Here is a 20,572-nt window from a genome sequence, read left to right as displayed (position 1 = left end):
AAGTTGCCCTTGGTAAGGGGGGCGTCTGCTAAGAAATAAATATTAATAACAATAATTAGACTAAATTTGTCAGCTTGTGTAACCTGATAAACCTCAGATTATGGCATAAAACAGAATAGGATTTGGAATTAATTCCTAGGGAAACTGGGATTTGGATATGGAATTGAAAAAACGACATTAACCCCGCAACTGATTTTGTGTGTGTGTATGTGTGTCTGTCTGTCTGTGTGTGTCTGTCTGTGTTTTTCAGAAACAATGCTCAGGTTCAACACTAAAGATGGACTTGGCAAATTCTTCCCTTGATGACCAATATATCGGCTGCGAAGCACAGATGCTAGAAAAGGTCAAGGAAGAAAATTACTTGTCAACAGAAATTCAGAAAAGCCCAACATTTGCTTATGCCTGGTCTGTAGCACTCGGTAAAATAAGTGCGCTTACAAACTTTATTGGACTGAGTACTGAAGAAGCTACAGCCCTCTACACGTACACCATGCCAGATTTTCACTGTGAATTCAATGCGGCGGTTAGAATTGGAGGCGGAGTGAATTACAACGCCTTTCCCTTCAAAGCTCTGCATTTTTATATGACCACAGCCTCCAAGAAACTGAAAGCACAAAGCCCCAGCTGTGTTGACGTTGTTAGGGGCAGTAGAGAACCCATAAAGGAAAGTGTTGGGAGTACGGTCCGTTTTGGCACATTTACATCAAGTTCTCTTGGTAGGCAAGTGGCAGAAAGTTTTGGAAAAGAAACGGTGTTTCACATCAGGACCTGCCAAGGTGTTTACATTAAAGATTATTCGTTTGCACCACATGAGGAAGAGGTTCTCATACCGCCCTACGAAAAGTTTAAAGTGGCCAGTGTTAACGGGAATGAAATCACCCTGATATCTGTTGAAGGTGACACAAACAGTGTGAACAACTGTTTAGCAGGTAAGAGCCAATTAAGAGCAAGTACAATATATATACAGGAACTCTCTTCAGTGCTAAATTAAGAGCCAGTTTAACTAAGAGCAAGTGCAATATATATATATATATATATATATATATATATATATATATATATATACACACATACAGTAATTCCTCTCCAGTCCATATGTACTGTATAACAATTGTCTTGAGTCCTAAATTAAGTTCTTGTTTTGTTTTCTCATTTTGGATTTTAGTGCCTCAAGATTCTTCTAAAAAGCCTGCTGGAGGAAACAAAGTTGGAACATTTTTTAAGAAACTGGCCTGTTGCTAAAATATTCAGTGTATTAATGATGAGTGCTTTTGCATATGCAGCATGTACCATTTTAAAAAGAAGCAGAAACCTGCCAAGTACTGTAGCAGGGAGAGATCTGTGCTGACTCTGCTGGCGTGTTCATGGGCTGCAGGAAGAGGGCGGCAGTCGCCCAACAACCGCCTGTGAGTCATGGCAGTGACACGGGGAGGTGGGAAAGTGGGTGTGTGGCCTTTCCCCCTCTCTGAATGGCTGAGAGGCGAGTCTTGGGTGATTGTTGGTCCTATAAAATAACGCTCTGCTGTCTCCTCAGCTCTGCCCTGTTAAACGCGCAGAGACGGAAGCACTGGTCAACAACCGAGAACTAGTGGGAGAGAAATAAACAGAGGTTCAGAGCGAGACATTGAGGGCGGGGAACCCTTGGGCAGACCCCTGATTAGTATATCAGAGTAGGCTAGGTAGCCGGCAGCGTAGGATGGTGATCTGGGTCGCACGGGCAGCGGCGACCGGGATATCACTGCAAAGTGCAGCACCTTTTCTTTGTAGTTTTGTTACTGTTTTATTTTCCCTCTTTCTTTGTGCCTTCTGTTATGAATTATTGTTTCGAAGCACCTGCAAGGGCGCCGGTATTGTGTACCATCGCTTGGTATGCCCGTGGTTCTGTTTACCATCGTTGGTAAATCAGACCACGGACCCACAGCGCCATCTGCGGGATTAAAGAGAAAGTAGCACCCTGAAATAAAACTGGGCACCTGTGCGGTGTTGCCAAATTCACCTGTCTGTCTCCTGTGTCAGTGAATTACCCACCACCCTTCCACAAGTACTTTAACATAAAAGTGTTAATGTGTACTATCACCTACAGCTGCCTCCAGTCTTCTTCACACCCTCATAGACTAGAATGGGTTTTAGCAAAATAAATGCCAGTGTACAGTCAGTACTTGTTGCATAAATGAATGAAAACATTAATATTTTCAGACATTCAGTATTGGACTTTCCAAAAATATATTTGTCTAACATATTTGCATGTTATTTCAAAAACTGAAGGTTCAAAATTATTCACACCCCTAAATATTAAAATGCAATTAACGTGCAGAAATGTTTTTGCAATTATATAACAACGAGAGTCTGACCATGTATCATGTTTGCATGGATTTATCTGGAGGCAGCTGATATTTCACAGCAAGACTAAAAAAAAAAAAAAAAAAAAAAAAGTTTCACTGTCGCCTTTCTTTTGCTTACAATAAAAGAGCTTTCCAAGCATCATTTCAAACCCCATTGTGTGTGTCTGTGTGCAGTTATTACTTTAAAAAACACCCTGGGTTTGCCAAGTGGGACCGGGGTTCAGCCCTGCACATTAATTAGGCTTCCGAGCCAAAGGCTGGGGAAGCCTATTATTATTATTATTATTATTATTATTTTCTTCCAGAAGTTGCTCAAACTCTCCTGAAATTCAGTACGCTGGTAGATGCCTATGCGCAATAGTTGGTGATATTCGGCAAATTTGCGTAAATCACGTAGATCAGCAGCCATATTGGATTTTGCGGAATTTGTTAAAAACACCTGTGCATTGAAAACTACTTACTGCAGAGTTCTGAAAATTGCTTTACATGTTGAAGGATAGGTCATGATTAACTGTTGTTAATATGAAGCTGATTGGTACTGTGGTTTGGCAACCACGTTTATTTAATGTCATAAAATTACCATAAAAATATAAAATCATCAAAATTCAAACATCTACTCTGAAACCTCTTATCCGATTGAAACAAAACATCTCAGTATGGTCATCTGTTATGCTTGTTCAAGGGAAGTTGCTACTTTCTGGATTTACTGAATTTTGGATAATATTCAAAGTCTTCTCGTGAATGGTAAACAGTACAGTTGGGAGTATTTCTGTACAGTGTGCTCATACCCACCATCGATTCTACTTAAGGAAACATGGATCGGTCACATGGTGTGGCGGCCATGTTGGATTTTACGTAAAATGCTTAAACATCTCCTCGTGAACCCTTTGGACGATTGACGTGAATCTTGGGTATACGTTACCTTTGTAGTGTCCTCTAAAAAATGTATTCAAGAAAAGTTCCTACATGAACAAACATGACCGCCAGGAGCCAGTCAATCTGGGTGACATGCCAGTTTTGCCCATTTTTCACCCTGAAATGACACATTCCCGCCACTGGAGCGCTGCTACCACGGAAAACAGCAGTCTGGGAAAACACACTTCTTCAAGCAGCCATTTTTCGCACGTGTCTAGAAAATAGTTTCATTTACTCGTGCAACTTAAAACACGGTAAATACACTAGAGAGGCTGATATTACTTTACACACATAGTACAGTATACAAAGACACATACTGTAAACTAAGAAAACATTTTTTGAAGCCCTGATGCAGCTGTACAGCATCCATATGAAGAACGAAAAACTGCACCGTGCTTTTTAAACCAGCAGACAATCGAAACAATAACATGTATAATACATGAGCTTTACAGTGTGTGTGTGTGTGTGTGTGTGTGTGTGTGTGTGTGTGTGTGTGTGTGTGTGTGTGTGTGTGTGTGTGTGTGTGTGTGTGTGTGTGTGTGTGTGTGTGTACGTGTCAGTGTGTGAGCAAATCAATACTCAGGCAGTATACACAGTATTGTGCTCTTGACATTTTTCCCCTCAATATTATTAAGCAATTTTTTTTTTTTAATTTATTTATTTCTCTTTCAAAACGTTTACCTCAATATTCCACGTGGTTTACTGTGAATCCCATGCGTGGTTAGACACTGTTCAGTATCCCAGCGGCGCACTAAACAGCAAGCCGTGAACAGCCTTGTCAACGCTATATTAAATACATCAATGCATTTAAAGAAAAATGTACTAAATCTGTGATAAGTGATGTATACTTTAACAATACTGTTAATGTTAATCAATGACTGTGGCAGGCTGGCGAGTGGAAAGAGGCCCAGAGACAGACTGCAGTTCAAAAAAATAACTATTTTATTATAAATAAACACAAAAATGAAAGGGCACAAGGGCCAAAACAAAGCAATTTAAACACAAAGAAAGACAAAAAGCAAAACTGACAAAAATAACAATTTCCAGGCTGGGCAATGCCTTCACTGGATTCAAACTTTCCAAACACCCAAAAAAACCCCAACCTGCTTCCTCAGCTCCCTCTCTCCAAATGAGAAGCAGAGGCCTCCTTTTATATCAGGTGGCTGGGCGCTGATTGATCGTTAATCAACCTAATCAACTAATCAACCCCAGCCACCTGAACATAATAAACCCAGGCAGGTAGGGGAAGTTAACCCCATCCCTGCCAATTTAAAGGGCAGAGCTTTGCTTTGCCACAATGACATTAATCTGACTGTTGCTAATCCAGACACATGTAAATATAGCACGTTGAGAATGTGTTCTGTGCTGCAAGGTTTGGAGAAGGCGTTTCTCTAAAAGCTGCGACGTCAAAGACAGCAGCCGGCTCAGCGAGCTCTGGGTGACAGAACGCTGCAATTGAAACGTGTATTCTGTGTCGATGACCATTTCCTTCAAAACCATTATCAAAATACACTATCAGTTCACAAAAATATCTTCCTCAGACAACACAGTGATGTTTTGTCCAAATGTTTGCACTGTCTGTAACACAAACACAGCTGCATATAAATTCATACTTCTGAGTTGTGCAGGCCTCAGGGAACTGATGCCAGCAGTTGAATGAAGCTGATTGCTTAAAATGCATTTCACGATAAAAGCTAGTTATGATATTGTTTGCATCCAAATAACATTTTAATTTGCTTCTAAGCAATGCTTCCATTATTTTTGCCAAAATTGACACAGTCAGCTGTGTCCAAAATGATTTGTGACGATAACGTTTGATCAATAACAACCAATGTGCTTGGATTTCACAATATCTGCTTGGAAGCCTTTATAGTTGATAGCAACTCTAGTTATTATTATTAGGCTTCCCTGTCTTTGGCGGGGAAGCCTATTGTTATTGTTGTGTTTATTATTATTATTATTATTATTATTATTATTATTATTATTATTATTATTATTCCGCCAAAAGTTTGTCGCAGAGTCATGGAAACGCATACGTAAGTAGATGCCTAAGTGTGGACAACCAGACTGGCATCCCCAAGTGGAAAAAGTTCAGTTTGGCCACTAGGCTAGATCCCGTGAAAATACTGGACAATTTTCAAAACTCTTGTCGACAAAAACGACTTAAGATGGAGATCTGATAATGTCAGCAGATAGCAACAAATGGCCTGTAAAAAAAAAAAACATTGAAACAAAATCAATTGGACCGTTGGTTTGCCCGCTGCGTTGGATTTGCGCAAAATATTCAAAGATCTTCTTGTCTTAAACCGCAATGTTGATCGGCACCCAAATTGTCCTTTCAAAGTTTTGTAAAATCCCTGCTTTTTCGTTAGAAAACATGGATGCAGTGAGCAAAACAATTTCACGAGTGCTACACTTACATATATTAAAGTATAAATCCATGCTGCAGTACACTAGAGACACGAAACTGAGTGTGATACTAGAGGGTAATGTGAAGTACTGTCGATTTCAAAATGCCGTGTTTTGGTCACATGGTTTGGCGGCCATATTGATAATTGAAAAACGACTTATGACCAATAACAAGAACAGTGTTGCCCGTAGGATCTTCAGTGTTGGTACAGTTGTGCAGCCCATAATAAAGTAACAACCACTAAAATGTAAAGCAGATTGGTCACATGGTTTGGCGGCCATATTGGAATTAACGTTTAAATTTTATCTCCTAGGGCGTGCCGATATGGAATAATGCCAACTGTACAACATCATTTGTGACAAACATTTCAGTGTTATCAAAACCTGAGAGAAGCCTTATTCTGCTCAGTCAGATTTACGCTATTTGCTCTAATTAGTTGTACATGATTTGATTAGTTTCTCATTTCTTTCATTCGTATTCTAGTAGGTATTTGAAAGGACTCGACACAGGAAACCAGGAGCAGTGGTCTTACAAAAACTTTTAATACGATGCGCAAAGGAAGCCAGCAAGTGCGTTCAAAAACACGTCTGTCTTAATAATACAACCTGTCAGCACAACATTTATACAGTCACGTCACATAGACGGTTCAGGAGGTTTCCATATAAGGGGTTGTTTTCCTTACACTTTGCCTTCCTCACCCTGAACAATTTAGCACTATGTGCAGGTGAGCACGTACACCTGTGCTTTAGCCTTGTTCCCTATCTAGTTCCTGTTAACTACACTGTGCAGGTGAGCACGTACACCTGTGCTTTAGCCTTGTTCCCTATCTAGTTCCTGTTAACTACACTGTGCAGGTGAGCACGTACACCTGTGCTTTAGCCTTGTTCCCTATCTAGTTCCTGTTAACTACACTGTGCAGGTGAGCACGTACACCTGTGCTTTAGCCTTGTTCCCTATCTAGTTCCTGTTAACTACACTGTGCAGGTGAGCACGTACACCTGTGCTTTAGCCTTGTTCCCTATCTAGTTCCTGTTAACTACACTGTGCAGGTGAGCACGTACACCTGTGCTTTAGCCTTGTTCCCTATCTAGTTCCTGTTAACTACACTGTGCAGGTGAGCACGTACACCTGTGCTTTAGCCTTGTTCCCTATCTAGTTCCTGTTAACTACACTGTGCAGGTGAGCACGTACACCTGTGCTTTAGCCTTGTTCCCTATCTAGTTCCTGTTAACTACACTGTGCAGTTCCCTATCTAGTTCCTGTTAACTACACTGTGCACGTACACCTGTGCTTTAGCCTTGTTCCCTATCTAGTTCCTGTTAACTACACTGTGCAGGTGAGCATGTACACCTGTGCTTTAGCCTTGTTCCCTCTAGTTCCTGTTAACTACACTGTGCAGGTGAGCCGTACACCTGTGCTTTAGCCTTGTTCCCTATCTAGTTCCTGTTAACTACACTGTGCAGGTGTGCATGTACACCTGTGCTTTAGCCTTGTTCCCTATCTAGTTCCTGTTAACTACACTGTGCAGGTGAGCACGTACACCTGTGCTTTAGCCTTGTTCCCTATCTAGTTCCTGTTAACTACACTGTGCAGGTGAGCACGTACACCTGTGCTTTAGCCTTGTTCCCTATCTAGTTCCTGTTAACTACACTGTGCAGGTGAGCATGTACACCTGTGCTTTAGCCTTGTTCCCTATCTAGTTCCTGTTAACTACACTGTGCAGGTGTGCATGTACACCTGTGCTTTAGCCTTGTTCCCTATCTAGTTCCTGTTAACTACACTGTGCAGGTGAGCATGTACACCTGTGCTTTAGCCTTGTTCCCTATCTAGTTCCTGTTAACTACACTGTGCAGGTGAGCACGTATACCTGTGGTTTAGCCCTTTGCTGTCGTGTCATAAGCTAGGGCCTGCAAGCAACAGCCAATCACACAATAATTTAGCACAATTTCCACTGAAGCTGGTAACATAGAGGCATATGCATTCTCAAGTACACGTTAACCCTTGAATGACCTAAAATCCTACTTCATGCACAAATATTTGGAAAAAGGGGGCGGAGCTATGACCCTGAAGGGAAACGATGTGGCAGCCACGGACTGGAGGAGCGGTTGCGCTTGTTAACTAAGGGGTCATGGTTGACATTATGTAAGGGGACGTAGCGAGGTGATCTGTCCCTTATGGTTATGCTGAAACCGAATGCACTAATTGTGAATGAACCGTGAGTGTTTTGTTTGTACGGTCTGTCTCGTCTTTAATAGAACCGTTTGTTTGTTATTAGATTAGATGGCTAACAAGATCCAGAGCTGCCGCTTCAGGCCAGCACCAAACCCAGACAACACTGCACTTTGCATCACAGATAACTTGCACTTCACCACGAGCACTACAGCACTCGCTGTGGACTTGTGACCGTGTTTGTGTAGATGTACTGGATTATTGTTTATCATTTCCGGGACTGCAGTCCATATTGTATTCCCTGCGCAATACATATCACTATGTATTGCCAGCCCTCCTTTTGTTTACTGTTTGGTCATCAGACCCTTTTGGATTGCAAAATAGAACAGAAACCATTTCACCCATCACTTTGTTGTCTGTCTTTCATTATTGGATGACTGCACCTGCGCACTAATTACCACTTTGCCACATCCCCTCATAAATAGTAAAAAAAAAAAAGATTGGGGGCATTAGAACATAAGAAAGTTTACAAATGAGAGGAGGCCATTCGGCCAATCTTGCTCGTTTGGTTGTTAGTAGCTTAATGATCACAGAATCTCATCAAGCAGCTTCTTGATCTTGGTTCGGAAGCATTTAAACTAGAAAGGAAGGGGGGAGAAATCAACAAAAAAACAGAAGGGAGACCGCATCAAAACAAGAACAACAACTCAGGTAAGACAACAATTAAATGTATTTATCTAAATGCTAGAAGTATCAGAAACAAAATTCTAGAACTTGAAGCTACTGCACTAACAGGTAACTATGATGTGATAGGTGTTACAGAAACGTGGTTATCTGAGAGTGATGGGGACGAATATAATATTTGTGGGTATACACTGTATAGGAAAGACAGGCAGGACAGAAGAGGAGGAGGGGTAGCGCTATACATAAGAAACAGTCTTGAAGCCCAGGTGTTAAACCTGGACAAAGAAAATAAAACCGAATCAATATGGGTCAGAATAACAGACAAAAATTCAAAAGGCATAATAATAGGAGCAAGCTATAGACCGCCAGATTCAGACGGTGAGCACAATAATCTGTTATACAATGACATTAGAAATGTGTGTAGCAAAGGAGAAGCCATACTAATGGGGGATTTCAACTTCCCCCAAATAAAATGGGAAAACCCGGTGGGTAGCGCGAAGGATGAAATAGAAATGGTGGAAATGACAAATGACTGCTTCCTAACACAATTTGTGAAGGCACCCACTAGAGGGGAGGCATGCCTTGATTTAGTCTTTTCAAATAACGAAGATAGAATAACTAAAACAGAGGTCAGAGAACCACTGGCAAACTCAGACCACAACATGGTCTCATTTGAAGTGTTTTTTAAATCCCCAAAAGTAATGACTAAAGCTAAGGTTTACAATTTTAGAAAAGCAAACTATGAAGGTATGAAACAAAGACTAACAGCAGTAGATTGGAGTAAAATAGAGAAAACACCCACAGAAGAAGGATGGTTGTTCTTCAAAAATGTAGTACTAGAGGCGCAAAACAATTATATCCCTAAAGTAGACAAATCTAAATGTAAAACTAAATTGCCAAAATGGTTTAATAGATCAATTAAAAAAAATATTCAGCGAAAAAAGGCACTTTACAGAGCATTAAAAAAGGACCAAAAAGAAAGTACGCAGAAAGAGTACACAGAACTGCAAACGCAAGTCAAAAAGGAAGTTAGAAAGGCCAAGAGAGAAATAGAAATGAACATTGCTAAGGGAGCTAAAACCAATTCCAAAATGTTTTTCCAATATTACAACAGCAAGAGAACATTCAAAGAGGAGATTAAATGTTTAAGAGATACAAATGGCAAAATCGTAGAGGAAGAAAAAAAAAATAGCAAATATGTTAAATGATTACTTTTCACAAGTTTTTACAAAGGAAGATACTGACAACATGCCCCACATGTCATCCAGTTCCTATCCAGTTTTAAATAACTTTAGCATAACTGAGGCAGAAGTGTTAAAGGGACTAGGAGCTCTTAAAATAAACAAATCCCCTGGGCCGGATGAGATCCTCCCAGTAGTACTCAAAGAAATGAAAGAAGTAATTTACAAACCGCTAACCAAGATCATGCAGCAGTCTCTTGACACAGGGGTGGTACCGACAGACTGGAAAATTGCAAACGTAATACCGATCCACAAAAAGGGAAACAAAACTGAACCAGGTAACTACAGACCAGTAAGCCTGACTTCTATTATATGCAAACTTATGGAAACTATAATAAGATCCAAAATGGAAAATTACCTATATGGTAACAGGGTACTGGGAGACAGTCAACATGGTTTTAGGAAAGGGAGATCGTGTCTAACTAACTTGCTTGATTTTTTTGAGGATGCAACATCGATAATGGATAATTGCAAAGCATATGACATGGTTTATTCAGATTTCCAGAAAGTGGTTGTTTTGTAACTGACAAACTTGGGACCAGTTGTTAACTGGTCCGACTCAATAAGCTGCCTGATAGATTGGTGTCATATATTCAAACGTTATCTAAACCAAATAATACGACAAAATGGGCCGAAAATACTCTTGTTGTGTATTTGGTTCATCAAGTTTTTCTGGTACTGGAAGTTTACAGTCAACGTTGTTTTAGGACACAGGGCAAATGACATTTAATAGAGAAAAGTGTAAGAGTCCGACCCGCACAAGCGCGGGTAAAAAAGGCCGCCTTGGGCGGGTCGATGCCCCTGGGTCGAAGCCCAGTGTGACCGCTGGCCTTGGTTCGTTTTTCAGCGGAAAATCCCGGGGTCCACGGGCAAGACCTTGGGAAGGGTGAAGGCGGGAATTAGGTCGCACGTATTCTTCTTTGTTCAAGACGAACAAATGCCGCGGGAGCCGGCTGCAGAGGCAGGCCGGGTTAAGCCAGGAAGAATTCTGGTCGCTTCTTTCACTCGGTCGAGAGGCAAGAGCTGGTATAGCGAAGTGACGCAGAAGCTTTCGCACCAATATTCAAGATGAGGGTACTATGCAGAATTAGCTTTTGACAAAGTCCCGCACAAAAGCTTAATTCTCCAAATGAACGCAGTTGGGATTCAAGGAAACACATGTACATGGACTTAGGGAGTGGTTAACATGTAGAAAATAGAATGTACTGATTAGAGGAAAAACCTCATGATTAGAGGAGAAACCTAAAAATGGAACAAAGTAACTAGTGGTGTACCACAGTGATCAGTATTAGGTCCTCTGCCATTCCTAATCTACATTAATGATCTAGATTCTGGTATAGTAAGCAAACTTGTTAAATTTGCAGACGCCACAAAAGTAGGAGTAGTGGCAAACACTGTTGAAGCAGCAAATGTCATTCAAAATGATCTATGACGACGGGTGGGTGGCACGGGCAAAGGTAACAGGTTGGCTGACGACACCAAAGCTAAAGCATGAAGGGAAGGGGAGAGGGCAGAGGAACAAGACGAGCCCGGTGGGACACCGCGGGGACCACACTCCAGGCGGAGGGGGGGCCTCGAAGCAGACGGGCGGGGGGCCACACAGGTGAACCACTCCGAAGCCAGGGAACAGGGGGGCCGGGAGAGCCCAACGGCGGGGAGGGGGAGAAGGAAGCGGTGGTGGCGGGGGCTCCCCAGCGGTACTGCACGCAGGAAATAAAAATGTACATTATAAATATCATATGGGAGATATTGAAATTGGAGAAGGAATCTATGAAAAAGACCTAGGAGTTTTTGTTGACTCAGAAATGTCTTCATCTAGACAATGTGGGGAAGCTACAAAAAAAGGCCAACAAGATGCTTGGATACATTGTGAAAAGTGTTGAATTTAAATCAAGGGAAGTAATGTTAAAACTGTACAATGCACTTGTAAGACCTCATCTTGAATATTGTGTGCAGTTCTGGTCACCTCGCTATAAAAAAGATATTGCTGCTCTAGAAGAGTGCAAAGAAGAGCGACCAGAATTATTCCGGGCTTAAAAGGCATGTCATATGCAGACAGGCTAAAAGAATTGAATCTGTTCAGTCTTGAACAAAGAAGACTACGTGGCGACCTAATTCAAGCATTCAAAATTCTAAAAGGTATTGACAGTGTCGACGCAAGGGACTTTTTCAGCCTGAAAAAAGAAACAAGGACCAGGGGTCACAAATGGAGTTTAGAAAAAGGGGCATTCAGAACAGAAAATAGGAGACACTTTTTTACACAGAGAATTGTGAGGGTCTGGAATCAACTCCCCAGTAATGTTGTTGAAGCTGACACCCTGGGATCCTTCAAGAAGCTGCTTGATGAGATTTTGGGATCAATAAGCTACTAACAACCAAACGAGCAAGATGGGCCGAATGGCCTCCTCTCGTTTGTAAACTTTCTTATGTTCTTATGTTCTTATGAAGGATCCCAGGCTGTCAGCTTCAACAACATTACTGGGGAGTTGATTCCAGACCCTCACAATTCTCTGTGATAGAATAAATAAAAAAGTGCCTCCTATTTTCTGTTCTGAATGCCCCTTTGTCTAATCTCCATTTGTGACCCCTGGTCCTTGTTTCTTTTTTCAGGCTGAAAAAGTCCCTTGGGTCGACACTGTCAATACCTTTTAGAATTTTGAATGCTTGAATTAGGTCGCCACGTAGTCTTCTTTGTTCAAGACTGAACAAATTCAATTCTTTTAGCCTGTCTGCATATGTCATGCCTTTTAAGCCCGGAATAATTCTGGTCGCTCTTCTTTGCACTCTTTCTAGAGTAGCAATATCTTTTTTATAGCGAGGTGACCAGAACTGCACACAATATTCAAGATGAGGTCTTACTAGTGCATTGTATAGTTTTAACATTACTTCCCTTGATTTAAATTCAACACTTTTCACAATGTATCCGAGCATCTTGTTAGCCTTTTCTATAGCTTCCCCACATTGTCTAGATGAAGACATTTCTGAGTCAACAAAAACTCCTAGGTCTTTTTCATAGATTCCTTCTCCAATTGCAGTATCTCCCATATGATATTTATAATGCACAGTTTTATTTCCTGCGTGCAGTACCTTACACTTTTCTCTATTAAATGTCATTTGCCATGTGTCTGCCCAGTTCTGAATCTTGTCTAGATCATTTTGAATGACCTTTGCTGCTACAACAGTGTTTGCCACTCCTCCTACTTTTGTGTCATCTGCAAATTTAACAAGTTTGCTTACTATACCAGAATCTAAATCATTAATGTAGATTAGGAATAGCAGAGGACCTAATACTGATCCCTGTGGTACACCGCTGGTTACCACACTCCATTCTGAGGTTTTTCCTCTAATCAGTACTTTCTGTTTTCTACATGTTAACCACTCCCTAATCCATGTACATGTGTTTCCTTGAATCCCAACTGCGTTCAGTTTGAGAATTAATCTTTTGTGCGGGACTTTGTCAAAAACTTTCTGGAAATCTAAATAAACCATGTCATATGCTTTGCAATTATCCATTATCGATGTTGCACTGTCTGGAAAGTGATGGTACTCCTCAACACCAGCGACTAGGACTGTAGCGTTAAAGTTGTGAGGACGATCTGAGTCCTGAGAAAAAAGAAAGGTTTTCAAACTACTTTTAAAAAGACTGTGAATGTAGTGGGATAATCCATTGCCTTTTACATATGGGTTTGAGTCATGTGTTAATGTGGTGGTCTCACCCTTTTACTCTTTCAGTTGTCCCACATTATTAAACGCAAGTCTGCTCTTGAAGCACATGCAGGACCTAAGGTGTTCAGCACAGACGTGAGCCTGCAAGGATGTCATTTTTAATTTTTCAAAAATGTTAGTCTAAGCTAATTTGGCCTGTGGACTGCTATCTAACTGCACAGTATTATATTTCCTCATTCCCTCCCCCTCCTTAATCCAGCCTATGAGTATATGAAGCTTTAATGTGTTTTACAAAAACTATCAGTAGGGCATGTCTCATTTTGAAGATATTTGAGGGTCTCCCAAATATTTAAGCTCCCCTTTGGCAAGCTCAGGTCGACCCATCTCTCCCCCTTGAAAGTTGATGTGCTTTCCTGAACAGGATGGGCAGAGTTTGGCACAGAGCGGATAACGAACCCACAGCGCCACCGAGTGGACAGGTTGGGCTCACTTGCATGGATTGTCAGACCGTCGTGAATCTAGGGTGTAGGGGATTAGAATGAGCACAGCGCCCTCTTGTGCTGACAGGAGCCATGACTCTGCTGACACCTGGTTCTTGCAGTTTTTTTTTTTTTTTTTTGTGAATTAAACTTTTTCTTTGAGTATCCAATATTTATAACATTTAAAAAATGCAACAAAAACTAGTTCAATAATCATGATTGGTGGAGTTTGGGACATTATTTACTGTACAATCTCCTGTTAGAACATAGAACACTTTGGAATTTCTCAAGGATGTCCTTTTTTGGTTGTGAAGCCCGATTTCAAAGTAAAAGGCCACGACTGCAAAGCATACATGTAGACATGTATTGTTCTTGAGATGTTACGCTTTCTTTTGATACCACGTGAATAAATATATACGAAAACTGCACCATTCGAAAGCACAATAACACTCCTGAAGTGCAATTCCACTGAGCCAGCCCACTTCTCAGGGGGAATTGTGTACGTAGAGATTACTTACAGGCATGTGTCCGACCAGCAGAGGGCGCTCCACAGCCTCACTCATGTTGAGGAGGGGTTCTGGGATCTCCTGATTGGCTGTCAGCATGTTCCCTGGGTTGGATGAGGTGATATGGGGGAGGAGACTTTGATGATGACTTCCTAAAATATATAATGGAATTAAGTTTCATTTAAAGAAATTGAACTTGCTTTAAAATGAACACCAGTTTTTGTACCATTAAAGTTGATCGGTTAGACTGTTGTTTAAGATTCAGTCATAAAATCTAAAACCACGCCATTCAAAATTGATGAACAATATGTTTTAATTTGTTAACCAGGTATTTAAAGACCCTGGCAGCAGCTATAGAGAGATAAATACATATGAGCAATATTTAAATATGAAATAGCAGCAAGATACATCTAAACAAGAGCAACGTGCAATAAATGCAAGCAGAAAAGATGAGAGTCGCGCTACCTGGGATGAGTGCAGGAATCCATTCTCTCAGTCTACATCGTGCAGGGCCAGCCACACCGAGCCACCGAACCCCCCTCAAAACCCCAGGACCTGCCATTCAAAACCGCACTCAGGGTCAGTGATGATTTAAGCACCATCTCCACAACAAACAACCCCCAGCATCATTGCATTAACAAGCCCCCTTGAGGTCCAGTGCTTGTGTAATTAGCGCAGTCACTGAGTTTGCACTAAACAAACACCCTCTTATTTTCTTGTTTTACCTTTAAAAACTTTTTTTTTTTTCTAATATTAGATAAACTTCCAGTTGGACTGATACAAAAAAAAAAAAAAAAAAATACAGGAGCTATAAGCTTTGTTCATGGACTTGTCAGTAACCAAGGTTGATTCAATAAACAACACCGCACCTTTATTATGTCAGTGTTTCATGGAGACCTTTACTCAAAGGTGCAATAAACAGGATTGATATAAAGAAACCTCAAAACCTTTAAAGGGAATATAGAAAGAAGTTTGACAGGGGACAGTATACATGAACTGTATGTGTTTAAAATGAGGCATTGCCGTCCTACATTACTGACCTGATGTCCTGGTGCCAGGCAACATAGGGAAGCACAGGCTTCTGACTTTCACAGGCAGCTTCGGGGCTCTCCTGTTTGGTCGGGTATTTGCAGACGAAGCGTGAATCGAGGAGGATGACGTTGGGTCCCTGGATCCTCTTGATTAGCTCCAGCACCTGGGGATGGGTGGCCAGAGACATCACCCAGCGGTACTTCAAGTGCACGTTATGAAGACTGTGCTGGGTATACTCCAACCGGACAGTGGAGAGAGTAGGGAATAGAGGAGGACAGGCACTCAGCAGTGCATTGATACAAGCCATGGCAAAAGATTTGACATCTGTTCAAATAGTACAGCATTACTTTATTGAAATAATCTAATAGCAAACACTTTGGCAGGGTTATAAAGTGTATGTCATAAGCAGCTGTTCTTGAATTGTATTACAATTGTATTGCATTGTTACATTTCCATTAGTATTGAATGGCAATGACAGTCATTTAGTTCTGTTCCGATATTGAGTTTAGATCTGTCTTAACTAGGCGCTGAGTTTGCTTTGAGCTTGTCTGGAGAATCCTAAGTGCCTGCACTGAACAGCCTTCCTTCCTCGTGTGACACTGTGACCTTTCAACTCCACTGGCCTTACCCCCTGTAGTCTCTGTGGCTGAGAGAGCTGAAAGGTCACGGTCGCATGATTTGAATGGATTATGCATGTCGGGCAGTGGGATTGTGTGAACAAGCTGGATGAGCTAAAAGACAGGTAAAGGCAGATTTATAAAAACATTCAATAACTCATCTGAACCCAGAACCACTCCAGATGACTGCAAACATCCACTATGAATGGAAAAAAGCAATTCATATTTGAAGCTTATCTTTGTGCTTGTTTGGCTAGTAGTAGCAGTTGCAGTACAGATACACTGACTAGCAGGGCAGCCCCTATCATTCCCCATGACGTGGATAATTAGCACACGCTTCCTAATGAGACCATTAAAAGACCAACCACATTATCAGTTGGTGGGGGAGTCCATACTACAAAATCACATTATGTGAATCCAAAACAATTCCAACATTTGAAGACATTGAAAAGGACTTCTAGTCAAAAGTTTCACATTGAATTGTTTCTTTTAGTTTGCATACTCTCTAAATGTCTCCTCACCTCCTCGGCATATACTCACCGAACTCCCTCTCCAGTCTACTGAAGCCCTCTATGCTCTCTCCAGCTCTTCGGGGTCTAGCACTGGCACTCCTGTTAGGAAGCCACCCTTCCAGTAGGTCTCAGACAGTTCAGCCAGGGAGGGGCTCATCGTTGTGTTGAATTGGAGGTACAGCTGCAAGCTCACTCTGTGTTTCATGTTCCCTCTAATTCTCTCAACTCACTCTCAGCACTTCCAGCTCAATCTCTGCTCACTTGTGGGAGTCTGCTTGATGATCTTAGATGTTGTAAGGTAGGAGAATTCAGGACTCCTGAACTGCAGCTATATATAGGTAAAAACTAGGAAACAAAATAAATTCTGAAAATCGGGGTAATACAGGCTTAAAGGTAACTCTAGTCTATCTGTAAAGAAGCTAATGAGCACAGTATACACCTGCACAGGTAACCCCACCATGAGTACAGGTGAACTTTAAATTGCAAAAGACTTCAAAATACAAATGAAAGAATGCATATTACCTCCCGCCAGTGATTCAGCCTACAGCGGTATTGACCAATAAGCACGACTCATTGTAACTGCACAAGGAAATGAACGATTGTTCATCCAGTTTTGACTTAAAATACATTTTAGAGTGACACAAGTATGACAAGGAAACTTACACTTTAGATGACCAGACCCAGCCTGCTAGTGCATGTTAAACCAGGTTTCATTCACCTCAATGCCAAAATAAGAAAGCTAGCATTTGTGTTTGTGGGGCACAATGTATGTTGTAAAAATGTATGAAAGCTCTTAGGTGCTGTTTTCTACATGTCCTTCATTGCTATGCCTGGGTTAAGGAAGTACTGGAGCTTAAAATACTATATACCCCAGGCAGCTGATGTTATGTCACTTAGAACATAAGAACATAAGAAAGTTTACAAACGAGAGGAGGCCATTCGGCCCATCTTGCTCGTTTGGTTGTTAGTAGCTTATTGATCCCAAAATCTCATCAAGCAGCTTCTTGAAGGATCCCAGGGTGTCAGCTTCAACAACATTACTGGGGAGTTGATTCCAGACCCTCACAATTCTCTGTGTAAAAAAGTGTCTCCTATTTTCTGTTCTGAATGCCCCTTTTTCTAAACTCCATTTGTGACCCCTGGTCCTTGTTTCTTTTTTCAGGCTGAAAAAGTCCCTTGGGTCGACACTGTCAATACCTTTTAGAATTTTGAATGCTTGAATTAGGTCGCCACGTAGTCTTCTTTGTTCAAGACTGAACAGATTCAATTCTTTTAGCCTGTCTGCATATGACATGCCTTTTAAGCCCGGAATAATTCTGGTCGCTCTTCTTTGCACTCTTTCTAGAGCAGCAATATCTTTTTTATAGCGAGGTGACCAGAACTGCACACAATATTCAAGATGAGGTCTTACTAGTGCATTGTACAGTTTTAACATTACTTCCCTTGATTTAAATTCAACACTTTTCACAATGTATCCGAGCATCTTGTTAGCCTTTTTTATAGCTTCCCCACATTGCCTAGATGAAGACATTTCTGAGTCAACAAAAACTCCTAGGTCTTTTTCATAGATTCCTTCTCCAATTTCAATATCTCCCATATGATATTTATAATGTACATTTTTATTTCCTGCGTGCAGTACCTTACACTTTTCTCTATTAAATGTCATTTGCCATGTGTCTGCCCAGTTCTGAATCTTGTCTAGATCATTTTGAATGACCTTTGCTGCTGCAACAGTGTTTGCCACTCCTCCTATTTTTGTGTCGTCTGCAAATTTAACAAGTTTGCTTACTATACCAGAATCTAAATCATTAATGTAGATTAGGAATAGCAGAGGACCTAATACTGATCCCTGTGGTACACCACTGGTTACCACACTCCATTCTGAGGTTTTTCCTCTAATCAGTACTTTCTGTTTTCTACATGTTAACCACTCCCTAATCCATGTACATGTGTTTCCTTGAATCCCAACTGCGTTCAGTTTGAGAATTAATCTTTTGTGCGGGACTTTGTCAAAAGCTTTCTGGAAATCTAAATAAACCATGTCATATGCTTTGCAATTATCCATTATCGATGTTGCATCCTCAAAAAAAATCAAGCAAGTTAGTTAGGCACGATCTCCCTTTCCTAAAACCATGTTGACTGTCTCCCAGTACCCTGTTACCATATAGGTAATTTTCCATTTTGGATCTTATTATAGTTTCCATAAGTTTGCATATAATAGAAGTCAGGCTTACTGGTCTGTAGTTACCTGGTTCAGTTTTGTTTCCCTTTTTGTGGATCGGTATTACGTTTGCAATTTTCCAGTCTGTCGGTACCACCCCTGTGTCAAGAGACTGCTGCATGATCTTGGTTAGCGGTTTGTAAATTACTTCTTTCATTTCTTTGAGTACTACTGGGAGGATCTCATCCGGCCCAGGGGATTTGTTTATTTTAAGAGCTCCTAGTCCCTTTAACACTTCTGCCTCAGTTATGCTAAAGTTATTTAAAACTGGATAGGAACTGGATGACATGTGGGGCATGTTGTCAGTATCTTCCTTTGTAAAAACAGAACACTTGTCATTAGTAAAACACTTTTTCATTAGTATCATTGGTGGGAGAACATCAAGCAAAACCTCCACTTCACTGACAATCTAAAATACCACAAGGCAATACTAACCGTGTTATCAAACTGCAGGAACTGCTTTGACCACTCTGTGGAAAGCTGAACAAAAAAACACACAATTAAACCTATTAAACCAAAGAAGCTGGGTTACATTTTTTTTTCTTACTGGGGCTAGTTGCATAGCCTATTATATTGAATTGTATGCAGGACCAGCACACCACCAGTCCCTTTGTCAGTCCATGCCAGTTCTCAAGTTGGACTCCTCATCAGTTGTACTTCCAAAGGGGATTAATACTAGCACCGCCATAGCCGCTTTTTAAGCCGCTTTTGCGATTCAAATTTAAATATCTCTGTGTATGTGAATATCTCATGCATGTCCGTTCTTAAGTGTTACTAAATATTTGAATTAAATACCCATACGGTGTTTCAGCTGCAGAATCGTAAAAATTAATAAGTTATAAGCATTTGATTCTTCAACCGCAAAACACGCGGTTTATGCGGCTTATTGAAATCAATACAATATAGCCGACAATTTAGTCTGGGCTTTGTAATAAATTCAAAGTCATTGTGAAAGAGCGTATTATATACTCCTGTCGAGTGCTGAAACACTAAGGAAAGTCATCCTACACATATTTATTATTTATTAGAAGTTGTCACAAAATATCCACACTGAATCACAATGCAGTGCGATATCGCTACGCTGCTTTTCTCTCTTCTGCCTGTCCCCGCACTCAGCTCGCATGTTGTAACTGCCCCCCGCACTCCACTGCACTCCTCAGGCAGAGCGACTGCGCCACCCCGACTGTGTACAGGCGTACAAAAAAAATAAAATACATCCATTCCAAGCGCTGCACAAATCAGTGACCATGGGGACTGATGCTAAACGAAAGCCCAGACTCATGCTTTACAACGCAACGAAGTAGGTTCATATACTGGATTAAATGGCACGGCTGTATTCTGTCAACGGTGGCCTGCTCGCAGGTGGCCTGTGGCCAGCAGAAACATTTTGCTAAGAGGCATGAAAGCCGGCTGGCAAAGGTACCCCAGTCTTCAGCCTGCGCTGCGCCCGCTGGCACTTGGAATAAGACAATGCCAGGCTGCTAAATGCAGTAAAAACAGATCTCTTGATGTCTGCGCCCTTTGTGAAAAGGCAGTCTGGGGCAAATGCTCTGGTACAGTTGAAAAGCGTGTTTTCAGCGTAGATTGTACTAGGAGAGGACTCTGAACAGACAGACAGAGCTGTAACGGACCTACTTTTAGGGCCAACGGGTAAAACTTTCAGTCAATAATCTCGCTCCCCTCCCCTTCTATATACGCAGGTCTATATACACGCATTTGATGTTTTATAATTGTATTTGCGCATAGCGCTTTCTCCACCTGTTTACACACAAGTTTAT

General features: G+C 41.2%; 1 protein-coding gene across 1 annotated transcript; it reads left to right on the top strand.

Moving 5' to 3' along the window:
• The first annotated feature begins 256 nt into the window (after window positions 1–256).
• On the top strand, window positions 257–1,318 carry LOC121304023 (NAD(P)(+)--arginine ADP-ribosyltransferase 1-like). Its single transcript, XM_041234967.1, has 2 exons — window positions 257–929; window positions 1,166–1,318. The coding sequence occupies exons 1-2, from the start codon at window positions 278–280 to the stop codon at window positions 1,240–1,242; spliced, it is 729 nt and encodes a 242-aa protein (XP_041090901.1). The 5' UTR covers window positions 257–277; the 3' UTR covers window positions 1,243–1,318.
• Window positions 1,319–20,572: the final 19,254 nt, after the last annotated feature.

The sequence above is a fragment of the Polyodon spathula genome, chromosome 36 (genome assembly GCF_017654505.1).
Source record: "Polyodon spathula isolate WHYD16114869_AA chromosome 36, ASM1765450v1, whole genome shotgun sequence".
Lineage (NCBI taxonomy): Eukaryota > Metazoa > Chordata > Actinopteri > Acipenseriformes > Polyodontidae > Polyodon > Polyodon spathula.
Note: the sequence above shows the minus strand (reverse complement) of the source record. Positions and strands in the feature narration are given on the sequence as shown.

Coding starts and splice junctions, on each gene's coding strand:
- LOC121304023 (XM_041234967.1), top strand. CDS start 278: ATGGACTTGGCAAATTCTTCCCTTGATGACCAATATATCGGCTGCGAA. Junction 930..1,165: donor TGTGAACAACTGTTTAGCAG/GTAAGAGCCAAT, acceptor TTTGGATTTTAG/TGCCTCAAGATTCTTCTAAA.